Raw genomic sequence first — 20421 nt, 5'->3', positions numbered from 1 at the left:
TATTAGAAACACCATGAAAACCAGATGAGCTTTTGTGTTTGAGTCATAACATTTATTTGATCACCAGCATAGGATATGTTGTGCATATGCAATAGTCTTCCTAATTTGATTCCAAAAGGACTGTTGTAATCTTTCCATCTATATAAATTTTAAATAGGTATGAAGAAAGAGGCAAGTCAAGAGACAATAAATGGTAGCATCACCACCCAAGTGATTTTATCAAGGCATTGGTAATCTCTTGTAGGGGACATAACACAACATACTAACAAGTTTCATGGAGATTATCTATTGATATCTACCATCTTTCAAGGTGAACATCATTTATTCAGTTGACAATCTGTTTTGAAGTCCATGCTGTTTTACATTGAGAATGTTTCCCTATATTAAATGCTTATAAATGTTGTTATACATCCCTTTCTCATATTTTTAAATGCTGACAACAGCAAGACGGAGTGAGCTGTCCTTAACTGTTGTTTTATCTCTTTTTTACAACCTGGCTTGATTAAAACATTTTTAAGTTTGTGAGGGAAAAACAACAATGAGATTCAGTGTTTAGTAACTTACTATATTTTAAATCACATTTGTTGCATCTTGGATTTGTAATATATCAACTCACTAAATATTGAATCACTTTGTTGTGCCATTTTCCCATAGTGATTTAAGAACTCTTTTGGCAAGCCAGATCTTAAAAAGGGGCTAAAAACTTAATTATTATTGTTTATTTTACAACTGACTCTGTAGTAAGCACTGAAATATTTATCATTAAGAGAATTAATAATACTAATAGTTTAATTTTGAGAGATGATATTCTGTACTTAGAAATTGCAGGTCAGCTACTAATATGCTGTTAAAATCTCCATTTTCTCTGATTTTCAGAAAACAGTAATGAAAAGCGGCTTTTGTCTGGGGATGTTTATGATCAGTTCACAAAGTAACTTTGACAAAATTTCTTGCATCCACAATGTGTTGTTTTGTCACATGTTTCACAATGTTCAAAACTGATCCCAACTTGTGTTGGCGAGCTTATTTTTCATTGAAGACATATACATTTTGACACACTGGAGACTTTGTTTAAATCTCTCAATACTGTTTGTGATGTATTTTACTTCATAATCATCAGTGTTCCATGATGTTACATATAGTCTGTGTAATCCTGGATTAATTTTTAAGACAACCATTCTTACTATACTACAGAATACCCAATATTTTTCTCCTATGGTAGGAATACTGTGTGTGTCTTACTAATTTGTATTTTACAAATAAGGAATTGTTTTAACTTTTCCATTCATGTTTCATATATTACTTCAACAATTTTCCTTTCCTTGTCATTAACAATATCAGTCACAAGATAGACCATGAACACTGATGAGTTTTCCTTACATTCTACATGCTCTCAGTGTACTTTACTATTCTGCTGTTATATAAACACTGACATAAAAGTTTATTAATCTATCATGTTCCTGAAAACTCAAATTTATCATCTTACTAGTAAAGTTAAAAACTGATTTAGTTTAACTATCTACCTTTAATACTGAATGTCCCATGAAAAGTAAGGCCATTTTCAATGGGGTGTACAACATATTTAGGTAAACATATTGGTTTATTTCTGATGAAGTTGTGGCCAGGTAAGAGTCTACTTACTATAGTGTGTAGAAAATACTTTCCTGATACTTACACAAATATTACAAATTTGATGTAGGCTGCACAGACTCAAAAAAACTTGGTTATGGTCTTCAGATGCATAACCAATGCTTCTGCACTTTTGTAAGATTTGATCCAAAACAGGGCAACCAGTTTCTGTTAAGCATAAATAGAAGTTACATGTAAGCCACCCATTTTGCATAACATAAGTGTAAAACTCAGTAAAGAAACAGTTAATGTAACACCATATAATTGAAATGGGTGTAATTTTTTGCTTAACCAATGGAATAATGTTTAGTGTACTGTAAAGGGACACCTTACTCTAACATTACCTTTATTCAACAGAAGTTATCAATACCAAAAATATTTTCAAATCTTGTATCAGTTCATATTATCTCATCTGTTTAACTAAAAGAATTTCATATGATTTTGTATATAATGTATTATATTTTGTGATATGTACTAACTCTGTATGTACAGTCAAAATTACTCTTCTTTTAGAAACATTTGAAATTACGAAATATTCAGCACACTTTAAATTCCTATTATTAATTGCACAATAAAATAATGATATAACTTGGTGAAAATTTTTCTTTTGTCAAGAAAGTTTATAAACTCTTAGGAATATTGTTAGTACTGCAGAATGAGTTAGTAGTGGGCATGTCTTGAATGTGATTTGGCATGTTTTAAATTTTGGCAATAACAATGGAATTTTCAATTTAGACTTGGAGATTGTAAAGACGGTGTGATATAGAAAAATGTGAAAAAAAATCAAGATAGAAACAGGCAATTCTTCAATAGTTATCATGTCATTTGGAACCTAGATAGTCAAAAATTTCAGCCTCAAGAACCAACCCCTAGAGCTGAAGTTCTGGATCCAAATATGAGAAAAGAAGCTAAGTAAAAAAGTTTTTTTTTAATTTTACTCTTCTTGAAGCTTATTGAAAGAGTTGATTTTGAAATGAGTGAAAATCAACAGGTGATGTGAGGGAGGGTAAGAAAAAGTTGGTGGGATCAATTGACTGGTAATGAAGTTTTGTCTGCTACAGAAGAAGAAGGGACAGTGACTTGTGCCATTTGCAGTTTATGTATAAATGAACTTCTGATCACTCAAAGAAAGAAGACTGAGATCTGCACAACAAAGTCGTATCAACAGTGACAGGAGACTACCAACAATGACGGACTGGATGAAATGAAAAAAGACTTTACGACTATAACGAGGGACATAAAACAAGGAAAGATAAGTACAAATTATTTGTGAAATTAATTTGTTCATGGACTCATCTGGTTGCTAACGAATTGAATAGAGACGAGGGTAGTAGGAATGTAGAAGTGAAAGCTGTGGGACCCAGTCAGGACATGTTTGAGCTGAGTCAAAGTGTTCAGCAAAGAAACATTAAAAACTGATATTTTGCAGTTAATTTTGACAAAACTAGAGGAAATGAAGAGAGATAACAATAGTAAATTTCGTGCAGCTAATGATCAGTTAACCAAAAAATTTACTTCACTACATGGACAATTAAATGACTTGAAAACTGAAAACAATAGTAAAATAGATGGGGTACAATACCAAACAGACCAACTTAGTAATCAGGTTTCAGAGATAAAAAATGGGTTGTCAGGGGGGTTAAAAGTTGTGAATGAAAAAGTTCATGTTTGGAAAATGAGTTTATTGTCAAAGCTGCAAGACAGATGAAGAATGTTAATGGCGTCAGAGTCAGATAGAAGGCTGTAGCAGAAAAAACGGAACAGTGTTTCAGTAGTTTAGAGCAAAAAACTTTAAATGTTGAAAACAATTTGCAAATTAATGTAAATGTTTTAGATCAAAAAATTTCAGCAGTTCAGGAAAATTGTATTCACCAAAATCTGTATTCAAACAACAGTATTGCATAGTTCAACACTCCTATCAGAAGTTTTCCATCAGATAATTTACGTCCAGTGGATTTTCTGCACCACTGTAGAGATAGTTTTGTGTCAGGCATGAGTGACAATCAAAAAATTAAATTTGTTGAAAGATGTCTTGAAGGTGAAGCTCTGTCTTGGGTAAATTTAAATTTAAGTCAGTGGAAAACACATCAAAGTTTGGAAAAAAATGTTTAAAAAATTTTGGTCAGGAGCTAAACAGGGAAGAATTAAAAGTGAATTTTTGAATGGTCCTAATTAAAGGAATAGGGATGGTACTCTGAAAGAGTTTTTTAAGAATCAACTTAATAAATTGGCACACCTTGAAAAAACCATTTGACAAAATGAAATTGATTGATGCACTGAAAAGCAGATTACCAGAAAGGTTGCAGTGGGATTTAGTACACAGACCTGACAATTTTCTTGAACAATTTTTACAATATGTTGACAGGCTGGATAGGGCAGCAGAATGAAGTATGTACCATAACAACTGGAATGATAGAGATCACAATGGTAATAACTAGAGAAACAATGGTAATGGTCTCTTCTATAAGGGTCAAAACATTAACAGACAGAAATTTTGAACAACAGGAGAATAGGAATAATGGGGATAACTGAAATAACAGTGTTAATAATTTGCCACAGGTATCTGACATTAAACAGAAGGAATATCAGATTTCTCATTTATGTTTTGATCAAAAGTTTTGGGATACTATGTTTAATTATGGTGATGTAGGTAAAAAAATCACAAACCACAATGTGAGAGTAATGAGAATTTTGATGTAGTATGTATTAATGATTTTTTCTCTTGCTCAGAAAACAGTGTTATTGGTGTATGTAAATCAGGTGATGACTGTGCTGGATCAGAATTAGGTGATATTTTTTATGTAGATGTGAATGAGAGCTGTGAAATAACTGAGGTTGGTAAATCTGAGATTTGTAGCTTATCACAAATGAATGGAGATGCTGATAGAGATGAGACTTGTGTTGTTAATGACATTGTTGATGAAATAATTTTGGAAAAATATGGTGATGACAGTAATGATGATGATGATGATGATGATGATGATGATGATGAGTATCAGATATTTGTGGAGTTTAAGAATAATGAGGTTTCAGAGTTATTTTTGAATGATGTTGTCAATACAGATAATATAAGTGTTGTATGTGATGATGTAAGTGAGAGTCATGGAATACTAATCCAATAAAAGCAGTTTTTCATTAATGTCATCCAGAGTAATGATCCAGACGGTAAAGGTGAGTTATATGAAAGCTGAGAGAATAAATGAGGAAACTTTTTGAAGTTCTTTTGGAACCAGATTGATGATAACATAGATGAAGGTGCATTCTGGAATAAGTTAGCTGTGGTTAGTCAGAATTTATATCCAGATTGGTGGAATGAAATGAAAGAAGATCTAAGTAAGAAGTGTAATTTTGACAGTAATATATTTTGTGTTCTTTCTGTAATAAATGATGTTACTTGTGCTATGAAATCCATTCATTGTGTTCAGTCTTTATCTGATAACATGATTAACGAAAGTAATGCTATAATACCAGTAAAGTTGATAAGACCCTGTAAAGATAGTGTGGATGTAGCATTTGATGAAATAGAAAGTGATCTTTTATATGAAGTGTGTAATAGCAGAGAAGACAATTCAGATTTTGGGTGTCCTTACATTAAAATTAAAATTGATAAGTGGGAAGGGAACTGTTTGATTGGTACAGGTAGCCCAATTTGTGGTATATCCAAACAATTTAAAGACAAGATTAAGTATAGTAAGAATTTTGTGGGAATGCTGGTTGTAGGCAGAAAGATAAGAGGAGCTAATGGTAAGTAAAGCAGATTGCTAAAACGTCAAGTGCTGTTAACTTTTAGCATAGAAGACAAGATCTTTGAACATGGATGGTTAGTGGCCCCTAGTCTGCAAGAAAATATACACTATTTTTGCAGATTCATACGACTATATAATTGTGTTTTGTTTATCAGGAATGTAGTATCTAAAATGATGTAATTTCTAAAGTTCTGTCTTTGCTATTGACTGAGTTCAAATCTATGATACACTATATAATTATGTTTTATAATAGATTTGTGCTTTAGAATTTGACACGTATTACCATGGGACTAAATGAGTACATCCTTTTGCAATTTTGAAAAGGGACAATGTTCATAATTTGTACTGTAAAAATTAGGAATAGTATCTTAGTATATCTGTGTGTATCACCTTGTTAGTTCATCTTTTCATTGCATTTAACTCTGTTTATTAAAGCTTCATATACAAACACTTTTTAATCTCATCTGACATAAATCCTACACAATTGCTTTTGGAATATAAATAGAAAGAGCTTATGCCATGTGATGTGAAGAAGGTATTTAACAGCATATTTAGTACACAAAACAATGTTTCAGGATTTGATGTGAATGCTTGACAGGAAGTTACCTATCTGTTGGAGCATGTGATAAGAACTCTAGGGACAGAACTGAAAGATGTGGGCAGATCCACTCCAAATGCTGCTGTGTAGCTTTACCCTGCTGGATCAGTTGATTTACAAGAGATCATAGATGTTGGGTAATGTAATCAGGCGCCTGTCAACTACATCAGTGTTGTGACTAAGATTTGTAAATTGTTAGTCAAGACTGCAAAGACAGTGTTATTTCACATAAATGTATGTTTTTTCAACTAGGGTGATTAACTTCCCAATACATTATGTAACTTTAAATCAGTATGTATTTTTTTTATCAATTGTAAATGAATCTTCTAGGTCTCTACATATGTATGTTACTCTGTATGGACAATTAGCAAATAGTGTGGAAGACATTTACTAGTGTAGACAATACAACAAGATATATACATGTCTGCTTTCATACACTGATTTTGGTTCTCAAGCTACTGGATTATGTCAAATTCAAAGCTAATTATGACTCTGCTTACCCCTGTTTATCCTGAGTACTGCAATAGTGTATCTGATTGGAACTTGAGTTGTGGGAATACTATGTTTAACTCTGTTAAGATGTGATCGGATGTGTTTTAAATTTTGGCAGTAACAATGTAATTTTCAATTTAAAAGTGGAGATTGTAAAGACAGTGTGATATAGAAAAATGTGAAAAAAATCAAGATAAAAACAGGCACTTCTTCAATAGTTATAATGTCATTTGGAGCCTACAATGCCAAAAATTTCAGCCTAAATAATCAACCAGTAGATGTGAAGAACTGGTGCCAACTACAAAATAAGATAAGTAAATAGTCTTTTTTATATCTTACTCCTCTCAAAGCTTATTGAAAAAGTTAATTTTGAAATGAGTGAAAATCAACAGGTAACGTGAGAGGGACACAAACACTGAATATTGGAAACATAGTGTGGATATATTAATTATAAAGCTTTAATATGGAGATTAGATGGACCTACTGGCAGTCAAGGAAGCATGCAACGGTGCAACAGTCTGTTTAATAATTAAAACTATAATACGAGAATTGACTTGTGAATACTAGAAGCAGAAGCTATTTGCAAGAAGTGTGGATTAGATATGGCTTACATATGAACATGAACAGTCCTTGCACAATAGGGCTGTGCAGCAGCTAAACAAGTTTCTGATCTATTTTGGAGAAGATTCATATGGAGACTGTCCAGTTGGTGGAACCAGGAGTGAAAGTACGCAAAGCATGGGCTTCACCTTCACAGAAATGTAGATTTTGCAGCTTGATAACTGAGAAAATAATGGACAGGAGAGGGGCTCTCAATGTCATACTGCTAAATTCCTACTGTTTGTACTATCAGAGGCATACAAGTTTAGGTTATCCTGTTGTTCAGACAAGTACCACTGATAAAGATTCAGAAATTGGAATAAAGAAAGACGTAAAGAAGAACTGAGAAATTTCTGATGTGAACAGCTGAAATACTTGGATATGGCAACATCCAAAAGAGAACTTCACATACCTATCACCAATACCACAACCATCATATTTCACATGCCATCCACTCACTTACATCACTTACTATATTCAGATGTGTGATCTATTTGTTACCTGGGCACTTGTTTTGTTTTGATATACTGACTGGATTCACAATGATTTTCTTGATAACCATCACTTTCTTTGAACTTTGTGATGATGAAGCTGTCAGTAGAGTATGTAATGAGTGTGTTTATTACAGCCTTAGTTTATTTGTTAAGCATATTTATGTGGTTCATTCTAGGAGTGCCTTCTATAGTGAAAAATGGACTGTAGGGATAAGAAAAAATAAAAAAAGGATATTTCTTAATACTTAAAATTGACATATGTTGAAAAGTTACCCACCAGAATTGAACAAAATGGTAGCCTATTTATAAAATAAAATAAATTATGAATCGAGTTAATCCTAGAAGACAATCTCCTGCCTTGACAATTTTGTGATCGATCTCAAAAAATGTTAATATAAGTGAAGGTTGTTCAATAATCTTTTCCCTTTACACCAAAAGGCACTTAATGAAATAAAATATTAATAATCATATATCCGACAGCATCAAAGGTAACAAAAATGGAAATTGCTGGATAGAATAACATGTAATATACAAGAAAAGCAACTGCTCAGAGTTGACTGACGTGTGATGTATAGAAATACGCAACAGAAAAAAGAACTTATACAAGCTTTTGAGGTCTTGCTCTTTCTCTGGTTGAAGTGCACACACTCTCATACACAAAACCACACACACATTCAAGTGCACATGCACATGGCAATGGTGAGACTCACTCTCGAGTCAAGAAATTTCAAAAGCTCTGAAGCTAGTGCAAATACTGTTTACTGTTGCATGTTTCTATGTGTCATACATTAGTCAGTGTCAAGGGGAAGTAAGTTAAACTACTGAGCAATCAAAACCTTAATAATTATAGGACTCGGATACAAAAAACTAAGTGGAATAACATCCTGCTTCAAAGTGAGAATTTTTGGGACACATTTCAATATTGATTAACATAGTTGTAAACATTTTTGAAATCTATTGCCCTAAGTTAGTGAAGCAAAATAAAGCAACAAGAAGTATACATCACTCTGCATCTAAGTATAAGTCATACACATTGACTGTATAGATGACTAAAATATTAATTATGACTTATTATAACAGAAAACTGTGGTGTAGATACAACCAAATCCATAGAATTGAAAAGAAGAACCAGGACATAAATTATATTAGGTATGTTCTAGGCTAATGACAACATCAACAACTCATACAAAATGTAAAATGTTGTGAAGGCCAATAGGGTAGAAGTAAGTATTGTAAAAGTGTGTCAGATACTGTTAATATAATACTAAATAAATTTAATGATCATTTTATTAGGGCTCATGGTGTGCACAGTACCACTGCAATGGAATTCAATTGTAAATACAACAAAATTGAGTACATGAAATATACTGAAAATGCCTTACAACATTTTGAAAATATAATTTTTTGCTATGAATGAAGAGAGGGTAAAATAAATGACATCACAAAATAAATTTCAAAACTATGTATCCAAATCAAGAAGACATTTATGGTCTATCTAATTTTGTAACTTAAAAATTGAGGACTTAATAGTGCAACCATAAATTGGATCTTTTGTAATGGCTATTTTCCACCATGTTGCCATTACCACAGTTCCTTAATAGGAATCCTATCAAAATTAATAGAACACTACATGCACCTCCAAATCCATAGTCATCTGTCAATGAACAACATTCTTAACAACTCTTAGTATGGTTACAGACCTGTCTTCTCAGCTATGAAGAGGTGAAAATATTGTTCCTTTTACTTTATTTTCATTTAAATCCAGACTGTTTGTAATTACCACACTTGTGAACTTTAGTAATGCTTTTGACTATGTCACGCATTGAACTCTGTTAATATATTCTTCTATTATAAAGGCACAGAACTGTCAATGGTTAAATCTTATAAAACTGATAGAAAAAATAATACATTTATTAATAACACATTAATCATTCTATGCATCATATGAGATGTTAGATAAGCTTCTGTCCTGAAGTCTCTAAAATTGCAAATATTCTTTTCAATCTATTCATAAATGACAGTGGTAGTGTATCAACTAAACTTTTTGGTATTTACCTTGATCGAAAGCTAACATGAGGAATTCACACAACTACATGTGTACAAAATTAGTTCAAGTCACTTGCCTGCTAAGCAAATTACAACAACTGTTAAGTGACAGGCTACTGCTTAGCCCTTATTATGCATTTTTGTCAATCATCTAACCTATGGTTTACTGTTAAAGGGCAATTCCTTGGCAGTGAAAGGTATTTTTAAGTGGCATAAAAAAGTAGTCAAGTGCATGTCTGGAGCAAGGAAGTTTGAATGCTTCAGACCATATTTTTAAAAAAAAAAACTTGAAATACTGACTACTACATCTCTTTATATACTAAATTATTTGGTGCATGCCAAGATCAGAACGTGCAGAAGCACAAACAGCTACAGTCTGTATAAAGGGTGTGCAGAAATTCCTATTACAAACTTCTAGGAGTGTGGAATGAGCATATAATATTCTGAATATGAACTCATGATCCGAAACATACCATTCCTGTACTGTGATGGTTTCAATTCAGATGTTCAACTCATCCGCTTGTTCTTGAGGGACTGAATTAGGTGTGACACAGTACGATTATTAGGTAACAATTCGAAAGGAAACACTATGAAACATTAATTTATGACTTAAGCACATTTGTTTGTATTAACACTTAAACATTACATGTTTACATCATTCCAAAACAAAAAAGTACCCAGAATACTGTATGTATAGAACAGTACTGATACATTACAGCAGTGGCTAGGTGTGGCAACCACCACTATTGTTACAGACATTGTATCTACTTAACATGCTCTGATATACATTCTCCATCCCATTTGGCATCTCTTCAATTTCTGGTACAGCACCCAGAACTTGTGCCAGAGATCTTCCTCTCTCTCTACCCTTTGCAAGTGATACAGATGTAATTGTTGGTCACACAGAACATCCTAGACGATACTGTGACTTATACCCATTGCACACAGAATTGTTCAACTACTCATCAATGGGTCCTCTTCAACATGATGCAGTACATCTGCTTCAAATTTGGATGTGCAGCATTGCCATAGAGCAGCACAGTCCTGCCTCTTCATGCTGAAGTTACCTGTTTCTCAGAGCCACTAATAACATGGGCAAATGTTTGTGTGATGGCATGCTACATTGCAGAAAATGTTCATGATACAGCTGACTAGCAGCTCTTCAGTTACCTTGAGCTTTGAAATACACAAGAAGCATTTCTATGTATTCTGAAAACATATACCAAACCGTATTTACTGTATTGAAGATGCACAGACATTGAATAGGTTTCACAGCAAAACAGACATTTAGTGACATCAGGTGACCATCTGACATAGTGTACATCATCCTGACTACCCTATAGCATATGAGGACTAGCAACTCTTGAAACTTTTCTCTTTCCCTCATTTGACATGGACACCTTACATATCTGAACTGAAACAGTTGAAGACCAGAAATGGTACATTTCCAGACATGGGTTCCTACTGAAAATATTGTGTGCTCACTCTTCTGTACAGGCCCTAGAAGTTTGTAACAGAAATTGCCAAGGACCCTGTATATCCAAATCACACATCACATGCAGATTATTGACATCTGAGTTACAAAATTTAAAAAGACACAAAACAGTTAAACGTATCAAGGAAAATTCAATCAAGGAAATTAATAAATTATGAGACAGAACAGCTGTCTGATACTCCATTTATAAGGAAAAAGTTTAGTACTGCTTACAGACATACACAAAAGTGAAAATGATGATATTATCACAGGTTTCAGAATTGTTAGGTAGTTCCACATGGTTGAGAGAGAGATAGGCTGAGGAAGGTTAAAAGGACGGGCAAGTCACTCAGATACCAAGATGGCCGCCGAGTAAGTGACGCCAGAAACAATTTCCAGAAAGTTAAGTGATTTAGACAGAAATATAATTTAGTTTAACGCTGACAACAAATTAAATACGTGCATTAGTGTATCGTTTAGTCTTGCCGTTAAAGATTTGACTTTTATTTGCGTATTTTTTCAGAAAACACGAATAGATCGTAACTTCGAGAAGTCGTGCTTAGGCTTAAATTTTGTAAACGTGTTTGTTTCTTGTTTCAAGGTAATTTAACTAGTTTCTCGGTAACAAATAAGTAAACTACCGTAAATAGCGTATAACTTCACTGTTTTAATACAGATTTCAGAAAAACAGCGTAACTTTATATCAGAAACTTGCCTATATACATTTGTTTATAGGCCTATTCTTGTAACGTTTTTGGAGAATCAAAGTTAAAGTACCTCATTTAATTGCCCTTTTTTCATTCCATCGAGTGAAATATATAATAAATAGCGTATACCTTCGTTGTTTTAATACATATCTCAGAAAACCAGCGGAATTTTAAATCAGAAACTTGCTTATATACATTTGTGAATAGGCTTAATTCTTGTAACGTCTTTTTTTGATTTTCGGTAATTTAATTGATTTATTCAAGCTAAAGTATTATTTTTTGCCATGAGTGAGAAGTGCCTGACTTGCCGTAGAATTGTTAGTTCCGGGGTTTGGTGTTATGGATGCAGTAGTTTTTTTCACTGGGGGGACTGCAGTGGCGTGGGTGTTGGGAAAGTGGATCAGGCTCATCAGTGGTTATGTAGGATTTGCAGCAGAGATAGGAAGATAGTGGAACAGGAGGGGAAAATTGCTGCCCTTCAGGCTGAGCTAGATCAGGCTAGGGAAGATCTGGACAGGTTAAGGAGGGAGAAGGGCAAAGAGAGGTGGGAAGTGGCAACAGGTAGCAGAAGGAACAGGCCTAGAACTAAGTCTGACAGTTTTGTGGTGAATGTCAAAAATAAGTTTGACCTGTTGCTTCAGTTAGAAACTGATGAGCCTCAAGCAGAGGTAGGTGTAGACAGGACACAACAAACTTTCAATAGGAAATTGAAAAAGAATGTAGGAAAGTCATCGAAAAGGAAGAAAGTTTTGTTGTTAGGCAGTTCTCATGCCAGAGGTGTAGGCCAACTTCTGCAGGAGGAATTAGGACCTGAATACCAGGTCACAAATTTTTTCAAACCAAGTGCTAGTCTGGATCAGGTGGCAGAGGATTTAGATTCACTCTGTAAAGGATTTACCAGGGAAGACACCGTGGTTATTGTGGGAGGGCCAGGGAACAGCATCGACAGAGATCCTGGGTACAGTATAGAGTGTGACCTGGTAAAGATTGCGTCGGCATCGAGACACACCAATGTTGAATTTGTATCTGTCCTGAGACGCCATGACCGGCCTCATTTGGACTCTTCTGTTGGGAGAGTTAATTTGGAGTTGGAACGGCTGCTTGTGTTGGGTGCAGGGGCTCATATTGGTGTGGTTCCTGTTGATTATCTCAGTAGGTGGGACTATACCAGGCACGGCCTACATCTCAACAGGAAAGGGAAGGGGAAACTGGCTGGGGTAATAGCAGGAAATTTAAGGGGGGGAGGCACTGCCATGAATGGTAAAATACCAGTGGTTACAGGTGTTGGAGCAGCACCTTTTTTAGGATAGGTAAGACAGAAAGATGTCAAGTTCTACGAGAGGTCAGGATTGAAACAAATCTTCAGTTTAGGAAAGAAATTCAACAGCACAATTCTAGCACATTGGATCACCAATCACAGCTATCAATTATAAATTTTCACCAATCACCAGAAATTTTATCTCCACCAAGTTGTATCTCAGTCCTAGGTAATTGCATTGATGAACTAAAGTCACCCAACCCAATTGACATAATCTGCCTCTCTGAACACCATGTGACCACTGGTATAGGAACTAGGCCTAAGCACAATGAGAAACTCAGACAGGAGAGTACTGCAAATGTTAGAATAAGGAAAGGTTCTCATAAAAGTATAATTAAAAATAATGTAAGTATATTTCATCAAAATATTGGGAGTTTAAAGAATAAAGTAGATGAGCTTCTGGTTTGTTTAGAAGATTTAGAAGCTGAGAATGAAATAGATATACTATGCCTGTCTGAGCATCACATTGTTACTGATATGGATAAGGTAAATGTAAGTGGTTATAAGCTCTCTGCACATGTAATGAGAGAAAATATGGAGAAAGGAGGAGTTGCCATATATGTCAAAAGGTATCATTGTGCAAAAAGTATAGAAACAAAAAAGTTTTGTGTAGAGAAACATATAGAAGCATGTGCCTGTGAGCTTAAATTAAGTAAAGGCACATTTATAATTGTAACTGTATATAGGTCCCCATCAGGAAATTTTCATCTATTTCTGAAAAATTTGGACTCCTTGTTGTGCTATCTGTCAGACAGGGGGAAGCAAATTATTATTTGTGGGGACTTCAATGTAGATTCTCTGAAAGAGGGTAATAGGAAAAATGACCTTGAAGTATTACTCGGTTCTTTCAATTTGACACCCGTTATTGATTTTCCTACTCGGGTGGTAAAGGATAGCAGCTCACTGATAGATAACTTCTTTATAGACCAAGATAAGTTTAACCAGATAAATGCTCAGCCTGTTGAGAATGGTCTTTCCGATCATGGTGCACAGCTAGTTACAATATATGACATAGCTCCATTCAGCAATACTAAACAGTCCTCCAAAGTAGTACGTTCAGTCAACAATTTAACAATTGCAAATTTCAGGGAAAGCCTACAGCAGTTAGACTGGGATGAGGTGTACTGTGAACCTGATGCCAATTTAAAATATAATTTATTTCATGACATTTTTGTAAATGCATTTGAAAACTGCTTCCCCAAGAAAATAGTTAAATATACTCGTAAGAAACCTTGTAACAAAGCATGGCTTACTAAGGGTATAAAAATATCTTGTAACCGGAAAAGGGAAATGTATCTGACAGCAAGAAAGAGTAGTGACCCAGAAACTATCAAAAATTATAAAAACTACTGTGTTATATTAAGAAAAGTTATTAAAAAATCCAGGAATATGTGTATCATGTCTGAAATCAGCAACTCTGATAATAAAATTAAAACAATTTGGAATATTATTAAAAGAGAAACAGGTCAACCAAGAGCAGAGGAAGACAGTATTACCATCAAATTGAATGAAAACTTTACAAACAAAAAGTCAGAAGTTGAAAATATTTTTAATAATCATTTTCTAAATGTTGTGGATATAGTAGGATCCAGGTGTTCATTAGAAGATGCTAGGCTGTTAATGGAAGAGGCCATACCTATGCAATTTGATACAATTGAAATCTCACCCACTTCTCCCTCTGAAATTAGGAAAATAATAAACTTGCTTAAAAGCAAAAACTCACATGGAATTGATGGCATTTCCAGCAAAATACTAAAAGCTTGTTCTCAACAGATAAGTAAGATTCTCAGCCACCTGTGTAATAGCTCTCTGGAACAGGGCATTTTCCCTGATAGACTGAAATATGCTATTGTTATACCTTTGCATAAAAAGGGGGATAGATCTGATGTCAACAATTACCGTCCAATCTCCCTTCTAACAGCTTTATCCAAAATTTTTGAGAAAGTAATGTATTCAAGAGTAGCTTCACATATCTGTAAAAATTAAGTACTAACAAAATGTCAGTTTGGTTTCCAGAAAGGTTTTTCAACAGAAAATGCCATATATGCTTTCACCAGTCAAATTTTGAATGATCTGAATAACCGAACACCACCCATTGGGATTTTTTGTGATCTCTCAAAGGCTTTTGATTGTGTAAATCATGAAATTCTGCTAGACAAGCTCAAGTATTGTGGCATGAGTGGGACAGTGCACAAATGGTTTAATTCGTACCTAACTGGAAGAGTGCAGAAAGTTGAAATAAGTAGTTCTCGTAACATGCAAAGATCAGCACATTCCTCAAACTGGGGGACTATCAAGAATGGGGTTCCACAAGGGTCAGTCTTGGGTCCTTTGTTGTTCTTATTATATATTAATGACTTGCCATTCTATATTCATGAAGAGGCAAAGTTAGTTCTCTTCGCTGATGATACAAGTATAGTAATCACACCTGAGAAACAAGAATTAACTGATGAAATTGCCAATACTGTCTTTCAGAAAATTACTAAGTGGTTCCTTGTAAACGGACTCTCTCTGAATTTTGATAAGACACAGTACATACAGTTCCGTACAGTGAATGGTATGACGCCATTAATAAATATAGACCTTAATCAGAAGCATATAGCTAAGGTAGAATATTCCAAATTTTTAGATATGTCCATTGATGAGAGATTAAATTGGAAGAAACACATTGATGATCTGCTGAAACGTTTGAGTTCAGCTACTTATGCAATAAGGGTCATTGCAAATTTTGGTGATAAACATCTTAGTAAATTAGCTTACTACGCCTATTTTCACTCATTGCTTTCATATGGCATAATATTTTGGGGTAATTCATCACTGAGGAATAAAGTATTTATTGCACAAAAGCGTGTAATCAGAATAATAGCTGGAGTCCACCCAAGATCTTCCTGCAGACATTTATTTAAGGATCTAGGGATATTCACAGTAGCTTCTCAGTATATATACTCTCTTATGAAATTTGTTATTAACAACCAAACCCAATTCAAAAGTAATAGCAGTGTGCATAACTACAATACTAGGAGAAAGGACGATCTTCACTATTCAAGATTAAATCTAACTTTGGCACAGAAAGGGGTGAATTATACTGGCACTAAAGTCTTTGGTCACTTACCAAATAGTATCAAAAGTCTGACAGATAACCAACAAGTATTTAAGAAGAAATTAAAAGAATTTCTGAATGACAACTCCTTCTACTCCATAGAGGAATTTTTAGATATAAATTAAGAAAAAAAAAAGAAAAAGAAACAAAAATATTAAAAAAATAAAAAAATAAAAATAAAAAATAAAGAAAAACAAAAAAAACAAAAAAATAAAGTTGTTATATTAACTTAAGTATGTTGTTAAATTAACCTAATTATGTCATGCATTGGAAAATTCGACTCGTTCCACATCATTACGAAATATCGTATTCATGATCCATGGAACTAGTATTAATCTAATCTAATCTAATCTAATCTGAGAGGGACCAATATGTAGTGAGGATAAGGGCAGACAAAGATGAAGTGGGTACAACACAGAGAGTGGGAGGTTGGAGATATTACATTAGAAACTGCTGTGACAACTTCTCTGCAAATATGTTGATGACAGACTGAGAAGTAAAAATAAATTAGGAGGAAGCACAATGAGTAATGCAATTAAGAATTAGGACAGAAGACCGAGAATGGGGGAACAAATAGAACAAAGATGAAAAAACAAAAGCAATAAAGGAAACAAAAGAAATGCATTAAATGAAAAACATAATAATATAATGCAACAAAAGAGAAAGAGGGGGAGTATGTATTAGCAGACATTAAGTCTAGGAGGATGTCAGGATATGAGGATGTGTTGGAGGGCAGGTTTCCAGTTCTGGACTTCAGGGAAACTAGTATTGCATAGGAGCATTCAAATAGCCTGTGTGAAATAACAATCACTCAAGTTCACTGGTTCTTCCTTTACGGTATACTCAGCAACTGGATACTCAGTGTCCCCAAAGTGGACAGTTTATGTAAGCCCATTCATGTGTTCAGACAGAGTAATGGTAATGATGCTTACATAAAATGCTGTGCAGTACAGATAAGTTAGTTCATAAAAAACATGTATGGTATGGGATTCAGGCTTTCTTGGCGAATTTCATTGATGAAATCTTCTCAAGTTATCAGCTGAGTTGTGTGGCATTATGCTATTGCAATGTTTCAACAAATTTCTTGCCCATCATTTTAAGTGGAAGTCTTGGATTCAGTTCATCCCTTTACAGCCACTGGACCACAGGCTCCTATGCTGCGGACCCAAAGGTGAGCCAATCACTTGGCTCCAGCACCACAGTTGTGGCAAGTGATTGGGATTTGGGTGGGAGGGGGAGGAGGGAGGGGGGAGGGGGAGGGAATAGTGGAATGGAGTCCAGACATCAAGTGCTGGTGCTGCCTGTCTATTCTAACTGCTGCGTCTGCCACTTTCACATCTGAACATTCATGATGTATTTTGATAACACCATATTCTGAACCCAATTGCATACTGCTGTCGCAACTGAAGATCCTCTAGCATTATTATTTCCACAGCCTCCTTGAAGACAAAATCCTGAAACCTGTAGGAAAGGCATAGCACCTTCCTTAGTTTGGAATCTAACATGCATCATTTGATGATGCTGTACTTTGCAACAACACTGTGAGATGCATTGCTGTGTCTGACCAATGTACTGCCTGTCACACTCATAACCAGTGTTGTAGACAGCAGGTGCCCATAGCCCTAGCTGATCTTTGATTGACCCCAAGTATATTCTTGATTTTAATCATTGCGTGGGATTTTTTAAATTTATTTATTTATTTTATTTTTCCTCCAAAGTCCTGGCAACCTTAGCTGTGGGTAGCCTTGCATTTGGAATTAATAGATGTGCCAGGTACACACATTCTGATGAGGCCAGGCAACCAGCTGTCATGCTTCTTGCCCTCCTGTGTGAGGGTTAGTGAGATGTTTCTTCTTCTGGATTGTTTTCTTCCTTCTTCTAACTCAGCAGGAGAGTGCGTCTTATTTGTGTTCTGTTCTTGCATAAGATTTCATGTTATTGCTGGCAGACTTTCCATGTTGCGTAAGACTCATGCTCTGTGTACCAGGGTGGTTAACAGCTATTTCTGAATTGTAGTTTCTTTATAACTATAATCATCATTAGCTGTTTAAGATACAGTTTTTGATAAATGGGCCTCCTCTAGACCTTTCATGCATATGGTCTTCAGCAATAGTTTCTGCTACTGTGTGTCTCTAATGTCACTAATCCACTGTCCTTGAAATCATAATCTTGGTCTATTTCCAGGAAGGTAGCAAAGAAGTTCCTTGCTGTCTCTATCACCCATTCAACTGGCCTACATGTCCTATTCACCTCCATTTCAGTTTCATTACAACCATAATCATGTTTTCTACTCCAGTATGTTCTCAGATTGGTTTGTCTGTTTCCTTGTCTTTGCTAATAATTCCAAACATACATCTCACCTTTGGTCACTGAGAAACTCTCATTTTATATATATTTTTTTTTACTGGAAGTCTATGTCCCACTGCCATAAGACAAAACTCTTAATACACACAAATGGTAAATTTACCATTTCTTTGATTTAAAATATTGTTTACTTTCACAAGAACACCCCAACCATATTTCTTTTTTTTCCTTTACAGACCATCCATCCATTGTCTTCAACTGCCCTAATGCAAAAAGGTAGTCTTCTTATACGTCTTCATTACTGTCTTCTATTGATTTTCTATTGTTTTGATTTTGCTGTACTGATAATAAATTATTTAACATATTTTCAGGCTTACATTCAATCTTACTATATTATGTTCTTCTGTTCATTATTGAAATTTCCTACACTAAATGCAAAAAGTACGGCAACATGAAGGTGGTTCCAATATGTTTCATCACATATATTCTACTTCAGTTTCATGGAGGTGCTGCTGAGAATGGTTCTAATGTGGAATCACCTTGCCAGGCTTCTCATCCATTTTTGAAGAAACTCTAATCTGATGAAGTCTAATGTAAGCTCTAGTACTGATAGATTTCCTACTCTCTTTAGAACAGCCAGTACAGATTTGTCAAAAGCCACCTCATAATCTGTAAATCCCCACATATGGTGGAAACTGGTAGTTGCTGCTCCATTCTATAATTTTGTTCATTTTCTGTAAGGTTAAAACCTTTTGCTATATAAACTTCTATAGTCAAATTATTCCTTTGGCTGATTAAAATTCAGTGTTTTTCTATGTAGTTGCATGGGTTACAACAACACTGGTGATGCAAAACTCAATTCACACTTCTTTTCACATGACCTCCTCGTGCAACAACTAAAATTCTGGCCCTACAGTATGTAAAACTGTTAAATGGTTGATGGCTTCTATCTGGTCACTCATTAACCAGTTTGGTGTGGCAATAGAAGAGAGCAACAGGAAATCTGAAGTTTTAAACTTCACATTTATGAAATCATTCACGCAGGAGGAGTGTACAAATATACCGTTATTTGACCATCACACAGACTCCCATACAGAGGACTTAGTAACAGTTATCCTTGTCATGGAGATGCATCTGAAAGAGTTGAAAACAAATAAGTTACCAGGTCAGGATGGAATCAAAGTTCAGTTTTACAAAGAGTACTCTATGGCATTGGCCCTCTACTTAACTTGCATTTTCCTTGAATGTCTCACCTAGCTCAAAGTTCCAAGTCACTGGAAAACGTGTAGGTGACTCCTGTACATAAGAAGTTGAAGGAACAGATCCACAAAAGTACAGACCAATATCCATAACACCAGTTTGCTCCAGAATTCTTGAACATATTCTTAATTTGAATATTTTCTTGAGAAAGAAAGGCTTCTGTTCACAGATTAGCACAGATTCAGAAAGCATCGCTCACCTGAAACTCAGTTTACCCTTTTCACTCATGATATCCTGCTAGCTACAGATAAAGGGCAACAGACAAGTTCCACATTTCTAGGTTCCTAAAAGGTGTTTGACACAAGCTCAGACGCAGACTTTTAAAAAAGGTACGACCTTACGGAATAGGTTCCCAGATATATAAGTGATTTGAAGACTTCTTAAGTAATAGAACCAAGCGTGCTGTCCTAGACAGTGAGTGTTCATCAGAGACAAGGGTATCATCAGGAGTTCCCAAGGGAAATTAGGACCATTGTTATTTTCTATATGCTGGACATAAATGATCTGATGGACGGGGTGGACAGCAATCTACAACTGTTTGATCATGATACTGTGGCATACAGGAAGTGTCGTCATTGAGTCACTGCAGAAGGATACAAAATGACTTAGACAAAATTTTTAATTAGTGTGATGATTGGAAACTTGCTCTAAAT

The 20421-nt window shown here is 34.8% G+C and overlaps 1 protein-coding gene across 1 annotated transcript in view; it reads right to left on the bottom strand.

The window, feature by feature from the left end:
* LOC126412181 (uncharacterized) overlaps window positions 1-20421 on the bottom strand; it is a 280628-nt gene that overhangs the window by 13871 nt on the left and 246336 nt on the right. Inside the window, exon 4 of the mRNA XM_050081662.1 lies at window positions 1676-1797. Coding sequence (XP_049937619.1) covers window positions 1676-1797 — 122 coding nt within the window. The remainder of the gene's footprint in view (window positions 1-1675; window positions 1798-20421) is intronic.

The sequence above is a fragment of the Schistocerca serialis genome, chromosome 1, assembly GCF_023864345.2.
Source record: "Schistocerca serialis cubense isolate TAMUIC-IGC-003099 chromosome 1, iqSchSeri2.2, whole genome shotgun sequence".
Classification (NCBI taxonomy): Eukaryota; Metazoa; Arthropoda; class Insecta; order Orthoptera; family Acrididae; genus Schistocerca; species Schistocerca serialis.
The sequence above is the reverse complement of the archived record's forward strand: the minus strand, read 5'-3'. Positions and strand labels throughout refer to the sequence as shown.